A 23,752-nucleotide genomic window follows, 5' to 3' on the forward strand; every position below is an offset into this window, starting at 1 on the left:
CTCTTGGTGGGCTCCCTAGGAAAAAAAAGCATTACGTGAACGATAGCGTAAAGCCCGGGCTGGCTGGCGGGCGGCCTGGCGGGCCACCGCAACACGCGTCCAAACGGGATGGGTGAAGACGTCATCACTTGAATGACGCTTGACTGTGCTCTGGCAGGCGTCAAAGGCGCGGCCCACGCCGCCGCAGCCCCCAGCTAAGATGCGGCCGACACCTTCATCTTCAGTGATGCTTTTAATGTTCTGCTCTGCGCCTCTGTGGTTTATAGCTGCGAGCAAAGGTTGCAAACCGACTCTCGGTGGGCGGGCGGGGTCGAAAGGGCCCCGCGCAATCAGGAGCCCTTTACACACACGTGTTCAAACTAAGCGTGGCATTCTCATGGTCGCCACGTTTGCCCACGGCAGCAAAACAGCAATGGCCGCGAGCTGGCGCTCAGTCGGTTTGCGGCGGCTTGCGGCGGCTTGCGGCAGGTCCCCGCCCCAGCTGGCGCTACATCGCTAGATTCTGGCAAACGTCCATGGCCTCTAAGACAGAGGTTCACAGTTGTCTTTGACAGCCATGAAATATCGCCACTCAAGACAAAGGAAGTCGTGGCGCTAAAAGGTGAGGCGCGCCGCTGCCACGCGTCCTTTCCCACGAGCCCCCGATGAAAGGGCAAAATGGGAAGGCGCCTGGACCATTCAGAGCACGGCGGGGCCGCTGTCCTCCACAAGCTCTGGCACAGGCCGGCTTAGCTGGGGCAGGCCCGTGGAAAATCCTCCTCCAACCTATTACATCTCAATCCGGCGTGGTGATGAGGCAAGGGGGAGGAGGGAGAGATGCCTTTTTTTTCTTCCCTCCCTCATGAAAGAAAAGGCAAGGTGACGCCTCCCATCCGTCTGTCTGTCGCTTAGCTGATGTTGAAAAAGAGGCACATGGCTCCGGACCTCGTGGCCTGCTTTTATGACAGCAGCGCGGAGGGCCGGCCTGTCTTTGGAGAGATAAGGTTGTACCCTTTTCATTTTGTATCCTCGGGCCGATATTTTAAGCGGCGGAACCGAGTTTGATGCATGGCTTTACAACAGGAGTCGGGCCCGTAACGCTCAAAGGCCGATCATTACTGACCTTAATAGCCCGCTCTGCATCTGGGCTTGATTGATCGTGCCTAGCAGGTTGTGAAACGCGCCATCTGGAAGAAGGCAAGGCGAGACGGCAAACGCAGCAGCCAGGAAAGAGCCAGGCCGCCGGATAGGCAAAAAGCCAGATGACTATCTCACAGTGAAATTGATGGCCATATTGGGGGTGCTGTAGAAACTTAACGGCGAGCGGCATAAACAGCGTGTCCCTGACGTACAAATCAACACTTAGGCAGGCTACGCTGCAGCAGCGCTTGATCCGCCGAGCCCAGAAAACTCCGGCGCCTTGCGCTCGGAACGTGGCCATTTCAATGCGACGTCGGCAGTCAATCGTTGTCGCCCACATGGGAGCAGTGGCGTACAACCGGGCCGGGGCTCCGATGCGTCCGTCCCATATTGCTTTGTTGACACGTTTTGGCCCATCCTCAGCGTGTGTGAGTATTTGACAAAGATTTGTGGCAGTGTTGCTGAAAGCTCCCACAGCTTTATTACAAACGCCAGCTCGGCAAGTGCAAATCAACTTGTCATCTCGCACGCCGTCGGGTTAGCGGCGCTCAATTCATACTCGGCCGCGGCGGCACGCGGCTCATTATTGAAGTAGGTGCCGTCCATTGGAGCGGCGGGAGCCCGGCCGCTGACCCGAGAGGCCGACCGACCGGTGCGACAGGGGAGCGCCGGACACGCACGAGTCTTTGGCAGAGCCCCTCCCCCACCCACGCTGCCCGTTCTTTGACGAATGCTCCTTGCCGAGATGATGACAATAACGGCCCCGATTCGTCAAGCCTTTTTCTGCAGCTCTCAGAGCCCAGGCTGACCTGAAAAAGACAACCTTTCTTCACCCCCATCCCATTCACCTCGCCTCGATGACAGGTCTGAACCTTGGCGGCGGCGGGCATGCATTATCCTGCCATCGCCACTTCTATTTTTATGGTGCCGTCCATCACCATCACTTAGTCTCTTGCAGCCTCCTTTCATCTGCCCCATATTATCTGGCGGAGTGACGCTTCCTATGCAAATGGCAGCACAAGCGGCCCGGCCCGGCTCGGGTGACAGTGAAAAACTAACACGGTGCGACTATTCCCAGACATGGGCTCCGAAACAGGCGCTGCCCCCTTCTGGCAACGTCTCTCCTTCCCTCCCTCCCTCCCTCCCTCCCTCCTTCCTGCCGAGGAGAAAAAGCCAGGGCAATGGCGGGAGCCGTCTCTCACAGAGATGCAGAAGGATATTTTACATTCCTCGCTGGCTGCCAGGTAACAGTAGCCCGGGGCAGTGAAAAAGTTTCACCTACTTTTTATTTCCCCTGGCGAGGAGGATACAAAGCTCTTTAGCTCAGCTGAGTCTTACGTGCCAGGCATGTGTTGAGAAACCCCAAGCTGCCCATTGAATAAAGTCTGTTGTGTCCAAGCAACGTGGGAGCTAAATGATAGCATTGAGAGTGCTTCCATCTCACAAGCAGCGAGGGCCTTCAAAGTCTTTCTTGAAACGGAAGCTAAGGGCCGCTTTCTTGCTTGCATTCTTCTAACCTGCATGGGATCGGCTGCTGATCTGATCTTGCTGTGGACAAGTAAGCGTTGACGGTTCTCGGCGAGAGCAGAACATGAGCCGCTCGCGCTCCGTGGAGCAAACGCGTGAAACGTTGACTGCGTAACGAGCTGAAGTCGGAGGCTATTAACGTACACACCGACAACATGCCATTGCCAAGCTTGCCCTTGTGCTGAGCAGGGCTGGGCAGGGCAGGGCAGGGGGAAAGAAATATTGACGTGGGATGTCTTCAGATGATCATCTCATGCCTAAATCAATGCACAGATGGGTGATCTCTTCAGCCGTTGCCAAGGTCGAGCCGAGCGGCGGGCTCATTAAGGAAGCAGGCCGGCCGTTCAGCAGCGTGTGCTCGGAGGGAGCTAGCAACCTTGAGCAAGCGGTGAGCGCTCAAGTCGGCTCCCGCGCCACAGGGGGACCCCAGCCTCATCCCACCCAGGAGAGGTCGGGAGGGATGAAGGGAGGGAGGGAGGAGAGGGCGAGCCCAGGAGGGTCGCCCGGCCTCATCTTTTAGGGGACAAATTCAAGTCACACTGGAACAAGTCATAAAACGAGGAAATAATGAATTCAATGACACTTTTTAGTGTTTGTCGCTGCCGCTGAAATGTGCTGAGTGGGCAATGCAAAGGCGTGCAAGAGCGGGCACGGGCCGGCGGCATGCGCAGAGCTTTGCCGAGGCCCGCCGGTGTGCTGACTGCGTGTCTGGGAGCCCCGAGGAGCACTTTACACCTCAACGGGGCCTTCATTAGCAAATGAATGACTCTTAATTGGCCTAGCAAAATACACAAGGTGCTTGTTGCAACCCCACTTGCTGTTGCACACACACAAAGCGCGAGCACGCTGCAACTGTCACCGTAGCAAAATGGTGGGGCTTGCGTTGTACTTCCCACGCCGCAGCGCCTTTCACGCTTTTTCAATTAAAACAGACAAAGTGTCTCCAACTGAAGAAAGAGCTGCCGGAGGTCTCGGCCCGCCGACGCCTGTCAATTAGCCCGCCGGAGGAGAGCGAGCGCCACGTGCCTGCCGGCGATCGCATGCAAAAGACCACATTTTGCCACATATAGGGGCTGCAAGAAAAGAGGGCTCGCTGGCAGAAAGCTCAGGCAATCGGATTGTCTTTGCCTTTTCAAAATTAACTCGGCAAAGGCGAGGTGGGCAGCGCCGGGCAGCGCCGGGCAGCGCCGGGAATCAAAGACGCTTGGCCACTTCCTCCGTGGAAAGCAAAGCAACTCTCAGCCGTTGCCGCCGCCAGCCACGTCACCGCCAGCACGGCAGGCCTCATTTCGGAGCTCGCAATTGCATTTCGTCGGCGGATACGTGTGCGCAGGTGCGGGCCAAAGGTGTCACTGGACCCCAATGGGGCGGTCCACGGAGACGCTGTCGCACCCTGCAACTTCACGTTGTCGACAGGTTGCCGTCCGTTTGGATTCCTGTGAGGATTCTTTCAACAAAGCCTCCAAACGCTGGAGCGGGCAGACTGGAGCGGCCGGCCACCAGCCGGAGGCAGCGGCTCATCCATCCATCCATCCATCCATCCATCCATCCATCCATCCATCCATCCATCCATCCATCCATCCATCCGTCCATCCATCCGTCCATCCATCCATCCATCCATCCATCCATCCATCCATCCATCCATCCATCCATCCGTCCATCCGTCCCTCCGTCCCTCCGTCCCTCCCTCCATCCCTCCACCCATCGATCCGTCCATCCATCCATCCATCCATCCATCCATCCATCCATCCATCCATCCATCCATCCATCCATCCATCCATCAGCGGGTCAGCACATTAGCGCCGCTTTTGGCCACTTTTCCAAAGCAATTTTGTCCACAGCTGCTTTGTGACTGCGCTAGCTTCTCTGAGTGCGTGTTTGCGGCGTGTCAGAGCCGCCAATTCATCTGAGCCAGGTCATTAGCTTGCTACTCGGCCAGCCGACAAGCAGCGCAACCAGAAAAAGTTTTCAAGGCAGCCCCCCTCCATTCCCCTCCCCTCCATTCATTCATTAGTTTGTGCCTTTCAAAAGTGCTGAATTGAGACACTTACCTGACTTGCCCCATTTTTGCTCAGCAGGAGCCAAGACGGTGATGAATGGTTCCGAGCAGCTGTCACGAGCAGCCAGGGCCGGCCGGCCGGCTGAGGACACATCGCATCGAGACAAACTCTTTGACAGCGAGCATCGCGAGCGGCAAGCGCGGGTCGTCTCCGGTGCCCGCGTCCCATTTGGCGAGGCGAGGTGACAGATGGCAAAAGATGGCAAAAGATGGCAAAAGATGGCAAAAGATTCAACGGCGGTGACGCCATCTCACTCGCGCCGAGATTTAGCGTCTCGGTAGGAAAGCCCGCGAGGCCGGACGACGCCTCTGACGACGCCTCTGACGACGCCCCTTCCTGTCTTGAAAACTTTCACTCTGAGACACAGAACATGACCAGGGACAACAATCATAAAATGTCCTTCAATGTGTGTCAAATATCAGATGTCGGACAGTACATATTGGGGCTGCAATTATGATGATACTCAATCGGGATTTGAAAAAGTCTTTGTTTATTCCAAAAGAGCGCATGATGTATCCTAAACTGACTGTGCTTGCAAAAATGATTTGATTGGCTTACTGGTTGGGTCCTGAACATGCCAGAAAAAAGGGGGGTCTTTGAAAAGGTTGGATTTTGATTCTACACAAAGATGGATGTGAGAAGATTGACTGTTGGGAGCCTGCCTGAAAGGGACCCCGCGCGCGCCGTTCATGGAAAAGAAAAAATACACGCCAGTAAGTAAAGGCTCAGTTTGTTGTCCACGCGGATGTGGGGCCACTTTGTATGCTTTTCAAGCTTTTCTCGTGCTTTTCAACCTTTTCTCATCCTATCCTATCCTATCCTATCCTATCCTTCCACTTGCGCCTTCAGAGGTGACTCATCAAGAAATGGTCCTGATTGTCTGAGCAGACGTTTCGAGCGAGCGACTTGCCTTTTGCACGAAACGTGCTCTGCAAATACGTTTGTATAGCCGAGTTCACCCGACAGAAAAAGAAAAGCCCGGGAAGCTCACAAGCGAACGCTCTAGAGAAGCCCGGCAAGAAAAACAACAACAATACAACTACGGAAGAAAGCTCCGATGGGGGCTGGCTGCCCAAGATGGAGGGAGGGAGAGAGGGCAGCCACAAAGAAAAGATCGAGCGACAGCTGCATCACGGCAAAATTGCACAAACCAGGGCTGCCGCTGCAAGTCAAGGTAATGACAGCGGCGCCAAGGAATCGCCGTTTGCCTACGACCTGCATTCAAACTCAAGTGGAGCGAGAGAGGTGAGCAAGAGAGAAGGTGAGCGAGAGAGGAGGTGAGCGGGAAAGCCACTTTGAGCTCCGTCCGGGCCTGGCGGCGCCGCAGATGTGGAGAAATTAATTGAGTGGAAAAAAAAAAAAAAAAAAAAATCTGCTGTTTAAGGTTGAAGCGGGTTACGGGAGGAGGTGTAACAATTGTTTTCTGTTTGCTCGAGGCTATATATCCTTCATTGCCACTTTCTTTTCGCCCTGCGCCGGCTCGACCCCTCCCTGGCTCCCTCCCTCCCTGGCTCCCCTCCCAGCACGTAATCCAGCCACCTCACTGGCTTCGGCTGTTATGTTACCTTCCCTTTTATGCCTTTCGGTGTCAGCAAACCCGTAACCTCACTTTCGAGCAAGCGTTTATACACTCGAGAGCTCCCGTCGCTATGGACGTATTTGCGTGAGACGTCAAGCCAATCAAGTGCATTTGGGGAGTCTCCTCGCAGCCCGGCCAATGACGCCACCAGATCCACATCTGCGCAAATGGCTCCGTTCGATGCGCAAATAGCCACACCCATCCCATGTGGGAGCAATGTCCGATACACAAGCTGGGGCTACAACAAACGTCGACCCTCGAAACAACTCCTGATTGTAAATTGAATGGCGCAACAGTTGGAGGGAGGCGCAGCTCGCGGTGCACGGGCAGGCACCCGCATTGACCGGCCGGCATTGTCGACGCGAGGCGAGCACAACAAGCTTCTCGTGGGTTGCAAACAAAGCAGCCCATCCTCTGGCAACATTGACTACTTTGCGGCCGACTACTCGGTATTTCTTTTCGAGTCGAAAATGCAAAGTAACACATTTCGCGGCCGGCTCACGTCGTCATCCGAGTAGCCTTCCATAAAAAAACGAGAGCGGTTCCATCCCCTTTCCGAGCACGTTCACAAAGGTCGGACGCTCGTGACTGATGCGAGAAATGGAAAGATGAGCTGACTCAGCGGTTTCCTAGGTGCCCATGAAGCTGGCTGGAAACACTTTGGTGGCTGGCAGACGCCTGCCATTGATTTGACTCATTTCACCCGTTATTGTAATCTCCAGGCCAGGTGAGAGGCGGCGGCGTTTTACCGCTGCCGCAGCAGCTGCAGACGACGTGGGTATGCAAAGAGGACTTTGTCATCACAGAGAGCTCCGACGCCGTCTGGCCAACGTGAACATTTCAAAGGCGCATTTGCGTCTGCTCAGGCGGAGTCCCGATTCAACCTTCTATAGGGGACAATGCCAACGTAAAAAGCCCTTCACCACCTGGCTCCCACTTAGCTATCCGACCTCCTTGCCCCCTACTGCCCCAACCGTCCCCTCCGACCCTCCAATACTTCACGTCTGACAGTCCCAAAATCTAAACTCAAATCCTTCGATGACAGAGCCTTCTCCTGCACATCACCCTGCCCGACTCTGGAACTCTCTCCCTCAGTCTGTCTGTGACTCACCCACACTCCCCATATTTAAGTCCCGTCTAAAAACGTACCTCTTCTCTCAAGCCTATGACCTCCCCTACCCATAACTGGTTTCCTCTTCTTAATTTTATCCCATTGTCTCTGCCCCTTCCCCTCCCCCTCCCCTCATGTATGTCTTTGCCTTGTTCCCTGTAAGCGTCTTTGGGTTTTTGAAAAACGCTATACAAATGTAATGAATTATTATTAATGTCACGGCGTACGGCGGCAAACATCCCGGACGGCGTAGCCATGATGGACGGTCATAGGTGTGAACGGCATCTGGGGTGAAGGGATGTTTGCGAGCAATCTTCTGACATTTGTCTTCATTATTTTCAATGAGGAGAGGCCATTGAGTCACCAGCACGCTCCATTAGCCTCAGTCATTGCGCACTCGCACAGCTGAAATCACACATTAGCGCCGAGCCAACGTGAAATGACAAGTTACGGACGGGTGCGAGCGAAGGACGCGGCGGCTTGGCTGACGACCATTTGGCCGCTGTGCCGGCCGGCCGGCCACAGCGGCCACCGGGACTGGCGCTGACTGCAAAGCCTTTCGTTCTCTTGTCGCTACCCAGCCCGGCACACCTTAAGAAGAGAAGCTCATTCCAATCAGTATAATTAGCTGCTGTTAATGAAATAAGTCAGAGGCACTGCCACCTTCACTTAAGAGAAAATCGATCTACGTTTCAGGGAGTTTATTAAAGCGGGGGAATAATGAGGGGGGGGGGGGGGTAATGGGTGTGTTTGGGGGCTTCGTTTTCTAAGCTCACGTGAACAGCTAATCAGCAAAGTGACTCGTGTCGCCAAAAGAGATGTCTGGGCCTGAATTCAGGTGCGAGAGAGCATCTCAACATCGCTTTCAGGTGCGGGAGAGCATCTCAACATCGCTCCTCCGCTGACAGACATCTCTCCTCCTAAGGCGGCCCAAACGCACGCTGGGCGCCGCTTGCTCATTTGTCCAGCCGTCTGGCCGCCTCACCCGGAGTGATGGGGGAGTCATGGGGGAGTGATGGGGGAGACGTCAGCAGGGCGGGCTGCTATTTCACGGCCTGTTAAGCGCTAATTCCACAACATGCCCCGCGCTCCAATTTTAGGGAACAGGGAGCATTAGCGCCCAGCTCAAGGTTCTGTCTGCAGGGCAGCCCAGTGCAGTGCCAAGCGGGCCAGGGCGGGGAGGTGGAGGACAAAACTGGGCTCTCGCATAACAAGGCTGACAAACAAAAGCGGGAGACCAAAGGAACCCAGTGAAAGGGAGCCAGCACCAAAGCCAAGCCAACGGACTGTCAAGCCATCCATCCGTTCTTATCCTGTTCAGGGTCGCAGCTGACAAAGGCAAACTACACCCTCAAGTCAAGTGAGGGACTGTCAAGCGACGTGGCGCCAAAAGGCCGCCTAGTGAAACGCCAGCCAGCCAGCCAGCCAGCCAGCCAGCCAGCCAGCCAGCAGCCAGCCAGCCAGCCAGCCAGCCAGCCAGCCAGCCAGCCAGCCAGCCAGCCAGCCAGCGCCTGACTGAGCTGTGTGCGATGCGTCATGTTTGTGTGGGTGTGAGCACACGCCAGTTCAAATCCTAAAGCCTTCATCACATCCGCCGTACATCTCAAGCAGAAGCACAATGAAGCAGAAGCCCTAAACTTGAGCGCCACAGACAGCTGGGGGAGGCAAAGTTTGGCTCGGGGTGGAATTGCCCATAAATCAGGCCGGCTGCCTGCCTGCCTGCCTGGACGCTGCACGCCGCCCGCTCGCCCGTATCCAGCAGAAATAAGCCCAAAATAGATGCAAGCGGGTGTTTTACGGCTCGCACGGGAGGTGACTGGGAGCGCGCGCCGCCAGCAAGATGAATGTGGGCTCTCTGGAGCAGCGGCAACATCCAGACTCTTAATAAGCTACAAACAATGCCACGCTTTCCCGGGGAAAACTATCGTGGCGGTGGCGCTGCATTATTTGCTGTCGAGGAGACGGCGGCTGTCTCCATCACACACCGGGACAGGGCCGGGCCGGGCCGGGGGGGGGGCCGGGGCGCTCACCTCGACTCCTTGCACTTTCAGCTTCATGTGATCCTCCCGCGTGGTCTTGCCGTCTTTCCTCTTCTTCCAGCAGTAGCCGTCCTTTCTGTACTTGACTTTCTTCCTGTTGTACAAGATCATGGAGCCATTCTGCGGCCTGCGTCCGCGGAGACAAGACAGAGAGCAGAGGAGACACATTGGAGGACCAAACACACCAAACGTCCCCGAGGCGATGCACCCGTGACTCGTTGTGAATTTGGGGATGGCTCTGCGCGCACGTGTGCGTGTCTAAGGGTGAGCAAAAGGTTCCAGACGAGGCTCATTCATTCAAGCTAAATGGGTTGAAATGCCCAGCGAGTGGAGACGCTGTGCTGTGCTGTGCTGTGCTGTGCTGTGCTGTGCTGTGCTGTGCTCACTCTTCATTCATAATTCATAATTCATTGTCAGCCCGGAGGCTCATCAGCTACTTGATGAGAATCTGCCTTTCTGCTTGGCTTTCCAACAGAGACATTTGGCGAACATTAACACAAAGTGTAACATCAAACATTTACAACTCACTCGACAATGAGCCTTTGCTTGAGCCCGGGTATTGTGGCTGTGGCGAATCGGCCCATATGCCACACGCGCTCCCAAACCGGGAGAGCGCACGCTGGCTCGCTGCGAATGAGACGGCGAGAAAGGGAGAGGCAGGCAGGCAGGCAGGGGGCGCGCGCAAGATTGGCGCAGCTGCTCGGCCTTATTAGCTTTGCGCTCGTCACATCAAAGAAAAGAGTCGATTTTTGTCTCCGAAATGTCCATCATTACAACCCCAGCGATTGTTTTTTTTGCTGGGGAATGTTTTTTTCTCATTTTGCACAGATGCCTTTGGGGGTTAGGGTTCGCTCGCGTCCCTCCCTCCCTAACCTCCCTCCCTCTCCCGGTATTACGCAACGATCACTCGCTGCTCAGCAGGGGAGGTGGCGGAGGGGCCGCTCGGGGCCTTTGTCATGTCAAAGCAGTTTGTCGTTTGGCCCGATGTCGGCTGTCCCGGCCGGACGATGCATTGTTTGTGAGCAGAGGAGCCCAAGTACGAATAGGTCAAGAAAATCTAGCGTCGCTGCTTGGAAAGGAAAGCCCCAAATTGTCCAGAATGGCTCCGTGAGTCAAAACAAATTCATTCATGAAAGACTTCATCTTGAGGTGCGGACGCCCAAGCAGATTAAGGAGGCCTTGGCGTCAACTTTGGCAAACCCGACACGGACTGGACGAGGATTGCCTTCTCTGTCGAATGAAGGACACGAGCACGCAGGAGCAAAATGCAGGATTTTCTTTTTTTGGGTCGATTTTGTCGGAGTTTTTGCCCTTCAAAAGATAGCGGCAATGCGCACGGGACAGAAAGATGGCCGCCGATGAGATAAGGCGGAAAATCGAATGACACGGGCCTATCTGATCTCCTCCAGAGCGCGGCAAATTGGCTCGGGTGACAGAGGCTCCACGGCGTATTTAGCGGCGGGGTGCAAAAATGTTTTGGGAGGCTGCGTTGGGTGGAGAATCAAATCAAATTTGCAAACCATAGCAACTGTCAATCGCACCGCATTCCCAGCTTCCTTCCACATGCGTCCCTCGTGGCGCCCAACAAACGTCTCTTGGAGAGCCCTTCCCAACGGAGCCCCGTCCGCCCGGCCGGACTTGCGACATCCCACACGCTGGATTTTCTCTCCGCCAAGATCGGTCTGCGCCATTTGAGGTGGGGGAAGAGGACGAAGCGCCGCTTCTCACAGGTGGAAGGGCCGGCCGGTTGGGGGGGGACCTCGCAAGAGGGGAAAAGTGGCGCTCTAAATTAGCCGCCGCCCATGGCAGCCTTCAGCGATGGCCGCCTTCAGCCTCGCACTCCGAGCCCGTCGCCGGCGAGAATTGATCCGCCTTTGAAGCAAGAGCGCCGCAGATAACAGAGCCGGCAGCTTCCGTCCCACGACTGACGGGTAAGGCCGTGCTTGCATCTGCCAGTCAAGCATTTGCTCAAACTACTTTCAAAGTAAATCTGAAAGGCACAGCCCGGTTGTCCCTCTCACGCATGAGCAGACGATGAGGCATGGCCGCCAATGTTCTGCACTGTTCTTCCCACTCGAGTCCAACTAAGGCACATGGCAAGCAAGGCAGGCGGGCAGGCAGGTAGGCGGGCAGGCAGGTAGGCGAGCAGGCAGGTAGGCAGGCAGGCAGCCATGCAGGCAGGCAGGCAGGCAGGCAGGCAGGCAGGCAGGCAGGCAGGCAGGCAGGCAGGCAGGCAGGCAGGCAGGCAGGCAGGCAGGCAGGCAGGCAGGCAGGCAGGCAGGCAGGCAGGCAGGCAGGCAGGCAGGCAGGCAGGCAGGCAGGCAGGCAGGCAGGCAGGCAGGCAGGCAGGCAACCACGCAGGCAGCCACGCAGGCAGCTACGCAGGCAGGCACGCAGGCAGCCACGCAGGCAGATAGCCACGCAGGCAGCCACGCAGGCAGCCACGCAGGCAGGCAGCCACGCAGGCAGCCACGCAGGCAGGCACGCAGGCAGGCACGCAGGCAGGCACGCACGCAGGCACGCAGGCAGGCACGCAGGCAGGCAGCCACGCAGGCAGGCAGCCACGCAGGCAGCCATGCAGGCAGGCAGCCACGCAGGCAGGAAGGCAGGGTCTCATGTTTGATTCCAACCCTATTACTCCTGCTGTTATAGACAAGCCGAAAGGTCAACAGAAATGAGTGCGTTTGACACCAAGCAGATGAAGATGGATGATCAAATGGACTTCGCCAAACACAAAATATTTGTTTCAAGGTGGAGCTGTCATTGAGAGCGTGGCGGCGTGGCGGGGCTGCCTCGACCACGGTGCGCCTCGTCCGTTTTGCCCGCCACTGTGGCAGAACTCCACCCCTCATCATGTTCTTTTGCACTGATCTGAAGAGGGGGGACCCTTGGAACTGGACCGGTTTTGTTCAGATTTCCAAATTGGCACCAAAGCATAGCTGAGGTCTTTGATAGTTTTTGGCGGACGCTTTTGTTATCCGCTCGCTCGCTCTCTGTCGACGTGGCATTTGCACACCTCAAACGCACCTTTGGCACGGCAAGTGGCTTTTTGTAGCTTTTTTCCCACTGTGAGCAACTCGTTTTAGTGATTTGTTACAGCAGCCCTGTTTTCTTGCCACCAAATGAGGCAAAACAAGTTTGGAAGAAAAACAAAGCCAAATAGAATCAATAGAATAATTCCTTTTCCCCAGCTGGCATGTTGTGAAGAAGGCAAAACATTGGGCGCTTTTCCTCCAGAGAGACGAGTGGGTTCTCCTCTCCATTCAGCCTCAGTTTTTGGATCAGCGGGCAAGGGCAGGTTCTCCTCTCCATTCAGCTCTCAGTTTTTGGATCAGCTGGACACCCGTCTGGAGTGACAGAGCACATCTTGGGCTAGCTATTGAAGCGTTTGTGATTTATTCCCAAATACTGCCTCGTCAACAAAAACAAAGCACAAAACTGACCCAATGAGGTCAACCCAAAAAGAAAAGACATTTTGAAAGGACACCGTTAAAAGTGCTGCGCAAGCGGGACACTTTGGAAGAATCTATTCTTCCTCTCCCCTCCCGACTCGCTCGGTCAGGAACCAGGGAGGAGAATGGATGGCGTCGCAATTGAGCTGTAACTCTATCAGTGTGCCGGAGCCAATCCAAAAGTCGATCCCACCTTTCACCTGGGAGGCCCATTTTGCCCGGCAGAGACAGACACAGTGGGGGCAAAGCCACACGCGCAGACCAAATTGCACTCCGAATGGATGCAAGCCACGTCATCAGCACCGGGTCGTGTCACGTCACATAGAGACCTGCCAAAGTGGAAGCCCAATTCATTGACGCTTTAGCTTCCGACCAAATCCCCACAATTGCTTTCGTCCACATTTCAACAACTGATGAATATCCAGCATCAAAAAAAGACACCGTGAAAGTCATTTGATTCCAAAGAGGAAATACGACGAGCGAGCGGTGCTGGTGAAAATCTCAAGCAATGGATCAACAGGGGAGTTGAAATTCAGAGATGCTTTTAACTCATTTCCTTTCATTATTTGCACTTGCCTTTCTTTTATTGTTCACCCAGAACTTTGATCATCTTTGATGTTCTGGCTTGCCTCAGCTTCATGATGTGTGGAGCACTTTGGCTTGCCTGGGAAAAATGTGCAAAATAAATAAGCTGGCTTGAGGCCTACCTTGTTTTTATGCTGACGCGGAGCGCCTACCGCTTAAGCTGCCGGGCGAGCGTCACGTTAGGAGTGACCCGGCCATATAGGGGCGGGCGGAAGGGCATGAACGAGAGGACGGGACGGGACGGGACAGGACGGGAGCGAGCGCTGCAGGTGTCATTGTACCGCTGGTGTACCGCTGGTGTACCGCTGGTGTACCGCTGGTGTACCGCTGGTGTACCGCTAGACAGGAGCAGTAAAGAAAAAGTGGCGGGCCACACAACGGGACAGAAGGTTGCCATTAAACTCCGGCCACGCTCTTGTTTATGGGAGGCGGAGGACGGAGGAGGAGCGTGTGGTAAAGGCCCCGTCGGATTTATTCCCTTTGTTAGGGTGATGACAGCGCCCGCTTCTGCTTATGCTGTCCTAGCGCCGGGCCGGCTGTAATTACACAGCGTTTCGTGTCACTTTGTTAGTTTAATGAGGCTATATTGGCTTGTAGAGTCAAAGCTATGATGTCGGGCAGAAATGGTCAATGCGACATCCGCTTTTCAAGTCATCTGAGGCAGGCAGAGCGTGGGCAGATCATCATTTCTCGACCACCTCAAATAGATCTATGGGTGGAGGGGCTGAAACCCGACGACTACTCGCTCCTCCGTGTCAGCGGCTGATGAGGCTGTGATGGCGACGAGGGCCTGCCTGCCTGCCTGCCTGCCTGCCTGCCTGCCTGCCTGCCTGCCTGCCTGCCTGCCTGCCTGCCTGCCTGCCTGCCTGCCTGCCTGCCTGCCTGCCAGCCTGCCTGCCTGCGTGGCTGCCTGCCTGCCTGCCTGCCTGGCTGCCTGCATGGCTGCCTGCATGGCTGCCTGCCTGTGTGGCTGCCTGCGTGGCTGCCTGCGTGACTGCCTGCGTGGCTGCCTGCGTGACTGCCTGCGTGGCTGCCTGCGTGGCTGCCTGCGTGGCTGCCTGCCTGCCTGCCTGCCTGCGTGGCTGCCTGCCTGCGTGGCTGCCTGCCTGCGTGGCTGCCTGCCTGCGTGGCTGCCTGCCTGCGTGGCTGCCTGCCTGCGTGGCTGCCTGCCTGCCTGCGTGCCTGCCTGGCCGCCCGCCCGCCTGGCCGCCCGCCCGCCCGTCTGCCTTTGCGGAAATGAAACACCTGGCTTCAACCTTGATTTGTGCGCGTGCTGTCATTTACTGTACATAGGATGGGACGGGATGGGACAGGGGAAGCAGCGCCACGTGAAGGTGACCCTTGAGGGGGCCAGGAGGAGGGAGAGCCCACCTGCTCGTGACAGCCATCCACCTGTCTCCCAACAACACGCTCCCTCCGTCCCTCCCTCCCGGCAGACCCCGTCCCATCTGCCCGACCCCTTTGGGAATCCTCCGCCTCGCCCTGCCTCGCCTCGGGGGAGCCCGTGACCCCCGCTGTCGTCCACAGTCCAGCGATAAGTCACCTGGCCTGGCAAAGTCATGGGAGCAAAGACTTCTTCGGTCGTCACCAGCCCCACCTGCAGCCCTTTATTCAGGCCTGTCTGGCGGCAGTGAGAGCCGTCGCAGGCTGGCACATGCAAGCACCTGCAGCACCCGCAGCACCCGCGGCAGTGGGTGCTCTTGTGACATGGCCTTCAAGCACATGAGTGACATGGCATGTGTGGGAAAGGTGCTCGCTCGCTCCATCCTTGGGGCATTTCTTCCAAAGTTGCTAGCGCAGTGCTCTCCCTCCCTCCCTCCCTCCCTCCCAGGCCACAAACTGCAAAGACACCAAGAAGCGACTTACGTCGACAAACGGCATAAAGACCGGCGGTGCGACAAAAAGCATGTGGAAGGCTGGACAAATAACAAGCGGACAGAGGACTGCCTTTCTCAAGTCAAAGTCAATGAAAATCACTGCTGGGACCAATTTAAGGACGTGGTAGCCGCACGGTTCAAAGGATGCCGTCTTCTGTACATTCTACACCGTTGGACGCAGAAAGAAAGCAAAAACAATCCTTCTTGATGGTGGATGCCACAAGGAGAAACCAATGAACTGCTCTGCTGCTCCTTCAAGTGCGAGAGGGTTAGGGCCGTTGTCGTCAATCCTTATTGAAGCGTGAATATTGCACGTGTGGTCTCACATTGCATGTCTGTCTCACAGTCAAATGCTCGGCTTTGGACCTCAGCTTTGGAGTTCTCGCCCGCCGCGCGCGGTGGAGCACGTTGGGCCTACCACGTTGGGCCTACCACGTTGTCGTCATTGATTTGCAACAGTCAGTGACAATGAACTGGACCCAAAAAGTGCCTTGGATCTGATGTTTCAAACACAAACAATGCAGAGCGCGGAGGGAGGGAGGGAGGGGCGAGCAAACGCTGCGTGTCTCAGCGGCATTTTCCACATTATCTCAATGGCAAAAGCTCATTTGGGACACGAGCGCCATGAATTACAAATGAAAGTTAGACTCAAATCACGTGCAATGTTCATCAGCGGATTACTTCTGTGCACATACGAAATACAAAATGGCAGCTGAGAGGAGATCAAAGGCAAGCAGAGCACATTCCTTCATCCTTGCAGGCACTGCAGGGCACATTAGAGGGTCTGCTTGTGCTTGTGCTTGTGCTTGTGGCAACATGCAAATTGTTACGCCAGGAAAGAGAGAACTGCCGTGTCACGCCATCGTCATTTCATTCCATTCCATTCATCTGTCCGGTCAAAACACGTCCGAATCAGAAAGCGCAGACACTGCTGGCAAATTTCTTCCCGATCCGATAGGCCATCGATAGAAACGAGACCCACCGACCGCAGAGAGAGAGAGAGAGAGAGAGAGAGAGAGAGAGAGAGAGAGAGTCACGGCACGGCAAGCTCGACTTTGAAACGCCCAAACGCAATCGGCCTATCATCGATTCCGAGCGACGTCGAGGTGTTGTCGCCGAGTCACAAGAGAAGGGACTTGAGGTCATCAAAGCCGCTTTTAACAATCACACAAAGTCCCAGAGGAGGTTTTGAGAAGGTGACGGATGGATGAATGGATGGACGCTTTCAAGGGAAAGTCATGTGTGAGGCGGGCGAGAGCAGGCTGGTGACGGTGGAGGAGGAGAGGGAGAGAGGGAGAGAGGGAGAGCAGGAGGGAGGCTTGCTCTCATTACTCTCCCCGCAGGCTCAGGTGACCCTGGCTGGCTTTCTCTCTCTCACTCTCTCTCCTCTGCCTTACACACCACTAATCATTTGCTGCTTTTAATCACCAGGATATTCTTCCTCTACTCGCCCTCCTCTCTCTCTTCTGGCTTGCCTGCGCGCCCTGGCCTTTGCCAAGGTCCCGCTAATTTTATTCTAATTGGCTAACCCATCTGCCTTGCTGGCCTCATCCATCCATCCGTCCGTCCATCTGTCCGTCCGTCCGTTCAGTCTCCTCTTCCGTTCCACGCCCTTGCTGCTCTTCCTGTGTCTCCCTCCTTCCGTCAGGTTGTTTTCTCATCTGCTCGCCACTCCCCCATGTCTTCCACGCCGGTCATTGACATGGCGGCGGCGCTGGCTTTGGCCCAATCCCCGAGCCCTCTCTTTCTTGTTGGCCTTACGTCGGGGCAAACAGCTTGGATACCGCGGCCTGACCGAGCGGCCAAAGGGAAAAGGCAACCGTGACACGCTCCCGACTGAGAGGAAAAACAAAAAGAGTGCGCTCGCTCGCTCGCTCGCTCGTTCGCTCGCTGCATGTGGATGAGTTGACCGCTGGCTGGCAGAAAATGGACAAAACGGATGCTTGCTGTCCGTCCGTCCGTCTGTCTTCTTTGTTGTCAAGCTGACACCGTTTGAAATCAAACTACTATGTATCTTGTAATTGCAGTCATTGTCAGGCAAAAAGTGCGCGCGCTATTGGCTAATTGGTGGTGCAAAGAAAGCAAATCTCATCATCATAACTACTAAGTGTGGCCGGCTGCCCGGCTGGCTGCCTGTCGCCGGCGGCGCTCGCTCGTACAAATCCTGGACTTTTCTTTTCTTTTCTCCTCCGGATCAACAGCCCCAATAAATTCTCATTACACCTGTGCGCGGAGCTTCAAATAGAGCCACAGAAGCAGAAACTAATTACTTTCTAATTTATTGACTAATGGCCACAGCCCTGGGAGACGGCAGCAATTGTTCAACAGTCCTGCCGCTCCCACTGCACTCGGGTCCACTTTAGACTCATAAGCAAAATCATTTATCATTACAAGCACGTTCAATTGAATCGCACCGAGCAGAACGCCGCTCATTTATATACTTTGCTTTTTAGCCACAAATTGGCGCCTTTGTCTGGAAAACGTGAGGGAGGTTCTTCTGGAGTCAAGTCCAGGGTGGCAGCCTGACTCTGTCCTTGAAAGGAAGCATTGTTTCCCATTTGTTTGAGCTTCAAGAAGAAAGGTGATCAGAAACTCTCGCTGTCGTCACATGCACGAGCCAGACGCCCAGCTGAAGACTAGCAGCTCGCTTGGCGCCGACCAGGGGGGGAAGTGTGAGAACGCATACGGTAGGTATCCTCTCGTTGCCCGCGTCGCCGCCGAGACGTAAACGCTCAGCCGACTGCACGATGACAACATTAGCCGCGCGTTGGCATTTTCTGCCACCGCGCCTGGCAATCGTCAAGCAAATTCATGACGGAAGCGGGGATCAGCGGAGATCAGCGGAGATCAGCGGAGATCAGCGGAGATCACCGGGGATCACCGGGGATCACCGGGGATCACCGGCGACCACGTCGCCCTACGCACCAAAGCCATCGCTGCTATCCGGCCTGATGTTTGAGTGATTGAACGTCATCACAATGACAGCAAACTAAGTCATCACACCCAAAGAGAACTCCAAGGTCATCTGGCGGAGGTCCAACTCATGGATTGCTCATCTGCAGAGTGCACGAGCCTAAGATGTGCATTGGCTTTCCATTCATTTTGCTTACCTATTTCTTTTGCTGCCTTTCACGTAGATTTCAAAAAGAGCCGAGTCATCGTAACGACTTACACATGAGATGGGGCAAAATAAACGAAGATTTCAACAATGAATGAACGAGAGCGCAGAAGGGCTTCCCAGCGCTTGCGTGCGTGAACGTCGTCCCTTCCTGGCATTTGCCTCCACTCTTTTGATAGTATGGCAGGATTGCTATTTGTCACTCTTGTGGATGCGCATTTGTTGCTAGATGCATGGATGGTGTGTGTGTGTGGGGGGGGGGGTCAGCTGACTCATTGCGTGCAATAGAGACACGGGCATTTAATGCAAGCTGGGGTTGCCATAGCAACACGAGCAGTAAATAACAAATTGGACAAAGAATTCCAGACAACGCACATGCACACGCAGGCACAACCTGAAAAGACTTTGGTCAAGGGCTCCTCAGAAGGGAGAAAAAAAGCAAAGAAGCCGTCTATGCGTATACGCAAGCCAACAATGGCCTCACTCTCCAGTGTGAAACACGGTCGACCGCACTTCATAAAACGTACTGTTGGATTGAGAGCATCCAGGGGAGGGGAGGGGAGGGGAGGGAGAGAAGGAAGGACACCCCACTACACGCAAAGTCAAGCACAATGGCCATTAAATCAAAAGCAATCTCTCTGCTCCTGGCACACCATGCATGCATCCGCCAGCAAATGCACACACAGACACACACACACACACACACCGGAGGCACAATGCTGCCGTTCACTCTCAAAAGATGCCAGGAACGGATGACGTTCCCACCCCAAATCCTGGCCCAAAAGGGCCAAGCGCTGGGAGTACAACATCTCGGAATGGGAGCTTTTGAGAGAAATTCATTTCAGGGCGAGTGCCAAGGACGTCCGCAAGGGCACGGCTCTCTTGGTCTCTTGCTACCAGTTTGCTTCCTCCACAAGACGCGCTGACAGTCAGTCCATGTGTGACCCTAGAAGAGACTCATTTGAATAGCGGGAGGGAGCGTATTCTAAGTCAAAACGTGCATACGGGAGAACAAGCAGCACTTGCAAATATTCAAGTGCGGTGGACATGTGGGATTTTACTTCCTCTAAAAGCGGGGCGTGATGGCTCCCTGCGCCTCTGGACCCTCAAAATGGCCAAAAGCTTTTAAGTGCTTTCAACTCATCATAACCCCAGTGTGAAAGGCAGCAAGCCTTGCGGAGGGGGGGGGGGGGGGGGATTTGCAGTCTGCTCAGCCATTAAGGCAGTCACCCCAGCGCAAAGTCGCCCGCTTTGTTTGGCAAATCCAACACGTGGCGGAGTTGCTGGCGCTTTGGAAACGCAGCCAAGAAGCCAACAAGCATGTATTTCCCCTGGAAAAGCAAGCTTCCTGCTTCGAGACACTTTCTGCTTGCCAGGGGACCCCCAAGCATCTTCTCTGACCTCTCCATCTTCTCCTGTGCCATCGTTTGTTTGCCGCACGCGCGTCGGGGACGGACGGAGGGAGGGAGTCGCCGGGCCCAAAGCCTCGGAGCATCCGAACCTCGGGCTCCAGCTCCGAGAGGAACGTTCAGCCGCTCCGGAAGGGCTAACTGAAACCGAGGGGGAAATCTGACGGCCCCGCGGTCGCCGATCCAACTTGACGGCGTTGGCGTGCGCTTCACGCGGCGGGCGGGCGGGCGGGCGGGCGGGCGGGCGGGCGGGCGGTCGGGCGGGTGGGCGGGCGGCCTTAGCGTGCGAGGAGAAAAGCCAAGTCTGAACACGCCTGTGCTTTTTCACTTTGATTTGCCTCGCTCGGACGTGCAAGAATCAAAGAAGAAGCTGTCGGCGGGAGCGCGCGTCCATGGCAGAAATGAAATGTCATGCTTTGAATTGCAAACAATGAGAGAGAGGCAATCCCTCTCAATGAAACGGATGGCTGCATTTCAAGGACGTTATCACTATTCATGATCCCATCTGAAAGGAGTCCAACTTGCGCACATACAAAGAGAAAAGCTTTGAATTATGAATCGCTCGCCTTTTCTTTGAATTGATCAATGAATAGATTGCGCCCAACTTCCTTCTCCAGCAGTTGAAGTGGTCAAGGTGCTAACGTGCAACGTGCTCGCTCGCTCTCCAACACAAATCTGCACTCGCTCAAGGCCAACTTGGAGGGAATGAAGAGCGAGGATCAACCAGAGGCCCCACAATGAAGCACCCGAGTCGATTGTTTCTTTCCGTCAGGGCCGAGCGAGAATGACACCGTTGCCTCCTTCGGCTCAATCGGTGCTGAGGGGCAAAGGTTGCGGCGGCGGACGGCTGTTTAAGCCGCAAAACCAGCCACGCTTCCGGGCGCCGTGCTGGTGCAAAGGGTCAGCGCCGCCATTTGTCGTTGGCGCGTGGCTGGCCGCCCGCCCATTGTAAAGAATTGGAGAAGTGGACGGACGGGCTGCTTCCTTTTTTTTTTTTTGGAAGTCATCTGATCGAACGTGTTTACAAAGGCATCGTCGTGCTCCGTCGGGCTTGCGCAAAGAGCGCTTGCTGGCTCTCAGCTTTGCCGGAGCGCCTCCAGGGTGGCAGCCAGCAGAGCTGCTGTATGTTTTAATAAAAGCCTTGTCTTTGCAAGCTGTCCGGAGGGACCCGCTGTTCATTTTGGAGTGGCGCCGTTGCTGTTCTTGTCGGGGGAGAAAGGGCGATTGCGCAGGGACGCGGGGGCGGCGAGGTTCAGCGTCACGCCGCCACCCCTGGCCGGCCGGTCCATGGACCGGGGGGCCCCATTGTTTCATTCTTTCACTATACAATGTTTGCGAGTGCACGGCCGTGCCTTTGGAACTTGCAAATGAGCCACAGCGCGTAAGTGGAAGGTGAAAAATCCGACAACAACGTGGCTCAATTGGTCCGGCCTATTCAGATGCAACACAACGGACGTGGTCAGCTTCGGCTTTCCATCTGCCACATCAGACTCTATCCCGTTGCGGATGGCGGGGATAACAAGCAAGCTTTTCACAAGACTCGGGTGTCCATTAGCTCTCGGGCCAGAGCACTGCGTGACACCCTCTGCTCGCTACTTTCTACAACTGACAGCATGCGCACACCAGTGAAAAAGCCCCCGAGGAGACGTTTGTCTCTTTTATGGCAGACGCTCGCTCTTGCTCTCTCAGGCTGGCTCCATTTGCATTCTTCCAGCGTTTCACTGGTTCTCGCTCGGCCGGCCAAAGCGCTCAACACACCATGAGCACATTGTCACCGGTGGCCAGCAGGCAGCGAGTAGATGGGAGGAAACTCCTTACTGTCCTTTTGCGTGAATGCATTCATTGCTTGCTACGGAGCAAAGGTGTGCTGCGGCGCCTCGACCGAAGCAACGGGCTTCGCAAAAGCCACAATGCCGAGCCCTGCCTTTGTGGAAATGCAAGGTCGCTAGCAAGGCTGCACGCTTTTTGAACCACTTTCTGCCCCAATTCGAGGGAACGTGTACTACGAGAGCAAATCACGCTGTGAATCACGCTCGCGGTGGTCATCCTGCCGTTGGCATCTTGCAGCGGGCGCCGCCAGATGTGTGCCAGCGATTGCAAAGGCGACAGACAGGTGCCCCGCCTTTGACCTATGGCCGACGACCTTGAGCGGCCAGCCGTCAATGGGCTCCCATCAAGCCCCTTTCATTGCTGACAAGCTTGGCCGGCCGTGAAGGAAAAGACAAACACTTGACACTTTTCAGCGCCTCTCTCACTCGCCCTTATTGAGATCCACATCAAGCGCAACCCCGTAGGGATGGCTCCCACACGCCACGGGATGTGTGTTTTTTGCGGATGTACGCACTTGGGGGCTTTCCTGACGTTCTGTTTTCTGTTCATGCAGCATCTGCACTGAGACGTGAGGCGAGGTTGGAATCCCCCATGCGGCGAGCGCACGGGCAGCAACAGAGAGCAACAGAGAGCAACGCACGCCAGTGACGGACAGCACCGCCGCCAGCACCGCCACCAGCACCGCCGCCACCAGCACCGCCGCCGCCAGTACCGCCGCCAGCACCGCCGCCAGCACCGCCGCCGCCAGCACCCTCTCGTGTTGCTGCAGTATTTCCACATACGTCCTTGGGCTTTGTGTTGGCATGTTTTGGGTGAGGTCCACCAAAGCATAGCACCGGGAACGCGTCACTTTGCTTTCCTCCGCTCATCTGGATGAAAGGCGTCAGCCGGTAAAATGGATGGCAATCCGGGACGGCCTCCGACGCATTTGGAAAAACGAAAGCCACGAGCGTAAGCCCTCCCATGTGTCGGGAGATATCAATTGTTGAATTTCCAGAACTAGTCGAGTTTTTCGCCCTCAGGCTTGGGCGGCGTGGCGTGTTTTGCCAGCCTTAGGCCTCGAAGGGTTCAAAGCAGGAGTAAGTCGCAAGCAAAATGACAATTGTCAAGAGTTATACTGCTAGCGCTTTTGTGCAGGACGCTTCCCCGTGGCTACGTTACACACGCGCTCACACGCAGCCATCCGCCTGCCCGAAGATGGCGATTTTTCATTCTTTTCGTTTCAGCGCGTAAAGGAGGGCAAAGATGAGAGGACAACGAGTTGGGCCGTACGGCGTCATTGTCTTACCTTGTTCTGGGCGACGTGGTGAGCCATTCTTCGTGCTTTTCAAACGTTATCAAGTAGGCCGCGATCTCCTGCAAACAAGAGTGGAGAGGAGGGTTGTGAGGCTGGCACGAGGAGGGCTGTGAGGCTGGCACGAGGAGGGCTGTGAGGCTGGCACGCAAGGCCTTCTCTGCTGTTTGTAACACGTTCAAAGCGCTTTGTTGGGATTCCCCGGGAGATTCCCCGGGAGATTCCCCGGGAGATTCCCCGGGAGATTCCCCGGGAGATTCCCCGGGAGATTCCAAGGGAGCTCCGGCGGTTAAGGTCACAACGACTCGGGGGACCGTCTTTGTTCCCAAAGCTTTGCACAGGCACACAAAGGTGCTCAGCCAAAGATGGACGCGTGTGTCTTAGCGGGTTCTCGTACGGTGGGTCCAACCTCAGAATCGAAAGGATGCGACAGTCGTGTGTAGTGTGCGAGGCCTGCGTAGCCTTGGGAGTCACACAATGCCACGCCAGAGACCGCAGGTGTCAAACCCGGGGCCCGGGGGCCAGGTCCCGTCCGCCGCGTCATTTACGTAGCCCGCAAATTGTCTTTGCTTTTTAGAATGTCGAGACACGTTTGTTTCCAGTCCCTCTTTTCAAAGACAGTGAAATAGCATTGAACATTTGAGCATTTTCGAACAGATTTCCAAACTATTTACGTACGGCTTGGTAATCAAACCCAAATTCGGACAAAAACGAGCTACGGTGGATGAAGTGTGCCACCGGCATGAACAGGG

The 23,752-nt window shown here is 55.5% G+C and overlaps 1 protein-coding gene across 1 annotated transcript in view; it reads right to left on the bottom strand.

The window, feature by feature from the left end:
• The window catches only part of camta1a (calmodulin binding transcription activator 1a), a 90,538-nt gene that overhangs the window by 36,898 nt on the left and 29,888 nt on the right, over positions 1–23,752 (bottom strand). Inside the window, exons 3-4 of the mRNA XM_037246381.1 lie at positions 22,995–23,062; positions 9,427–9,562 (exon numbers count right to left, since the gene is read on the bottom strand). Of these exons, the coding sequence (XP_037102276.1) occupies positions 9,427–9,562; positions 22,995–23,062 (204 nt within the window). The remainder of the gene's footprint in view (positions 1–9,426; positions 9,563–22,994; positions 23,063–23,752) is intronic.

The sequence above is a fragment of the Syngnathus acus genome, chromosome 2, assembly GCF_901709675.1.
Source record: "Syngnathus acus chromosome 2, fSynAcu1.2, whole genome shotgun sequence".
Classification (NCBI taxonomy): Eukaryota; Metazoa; Chordata; class Actinopteri; order Syngnathiformes; family Syngnathidae; genus Syngnathus; species Syngnathus acus.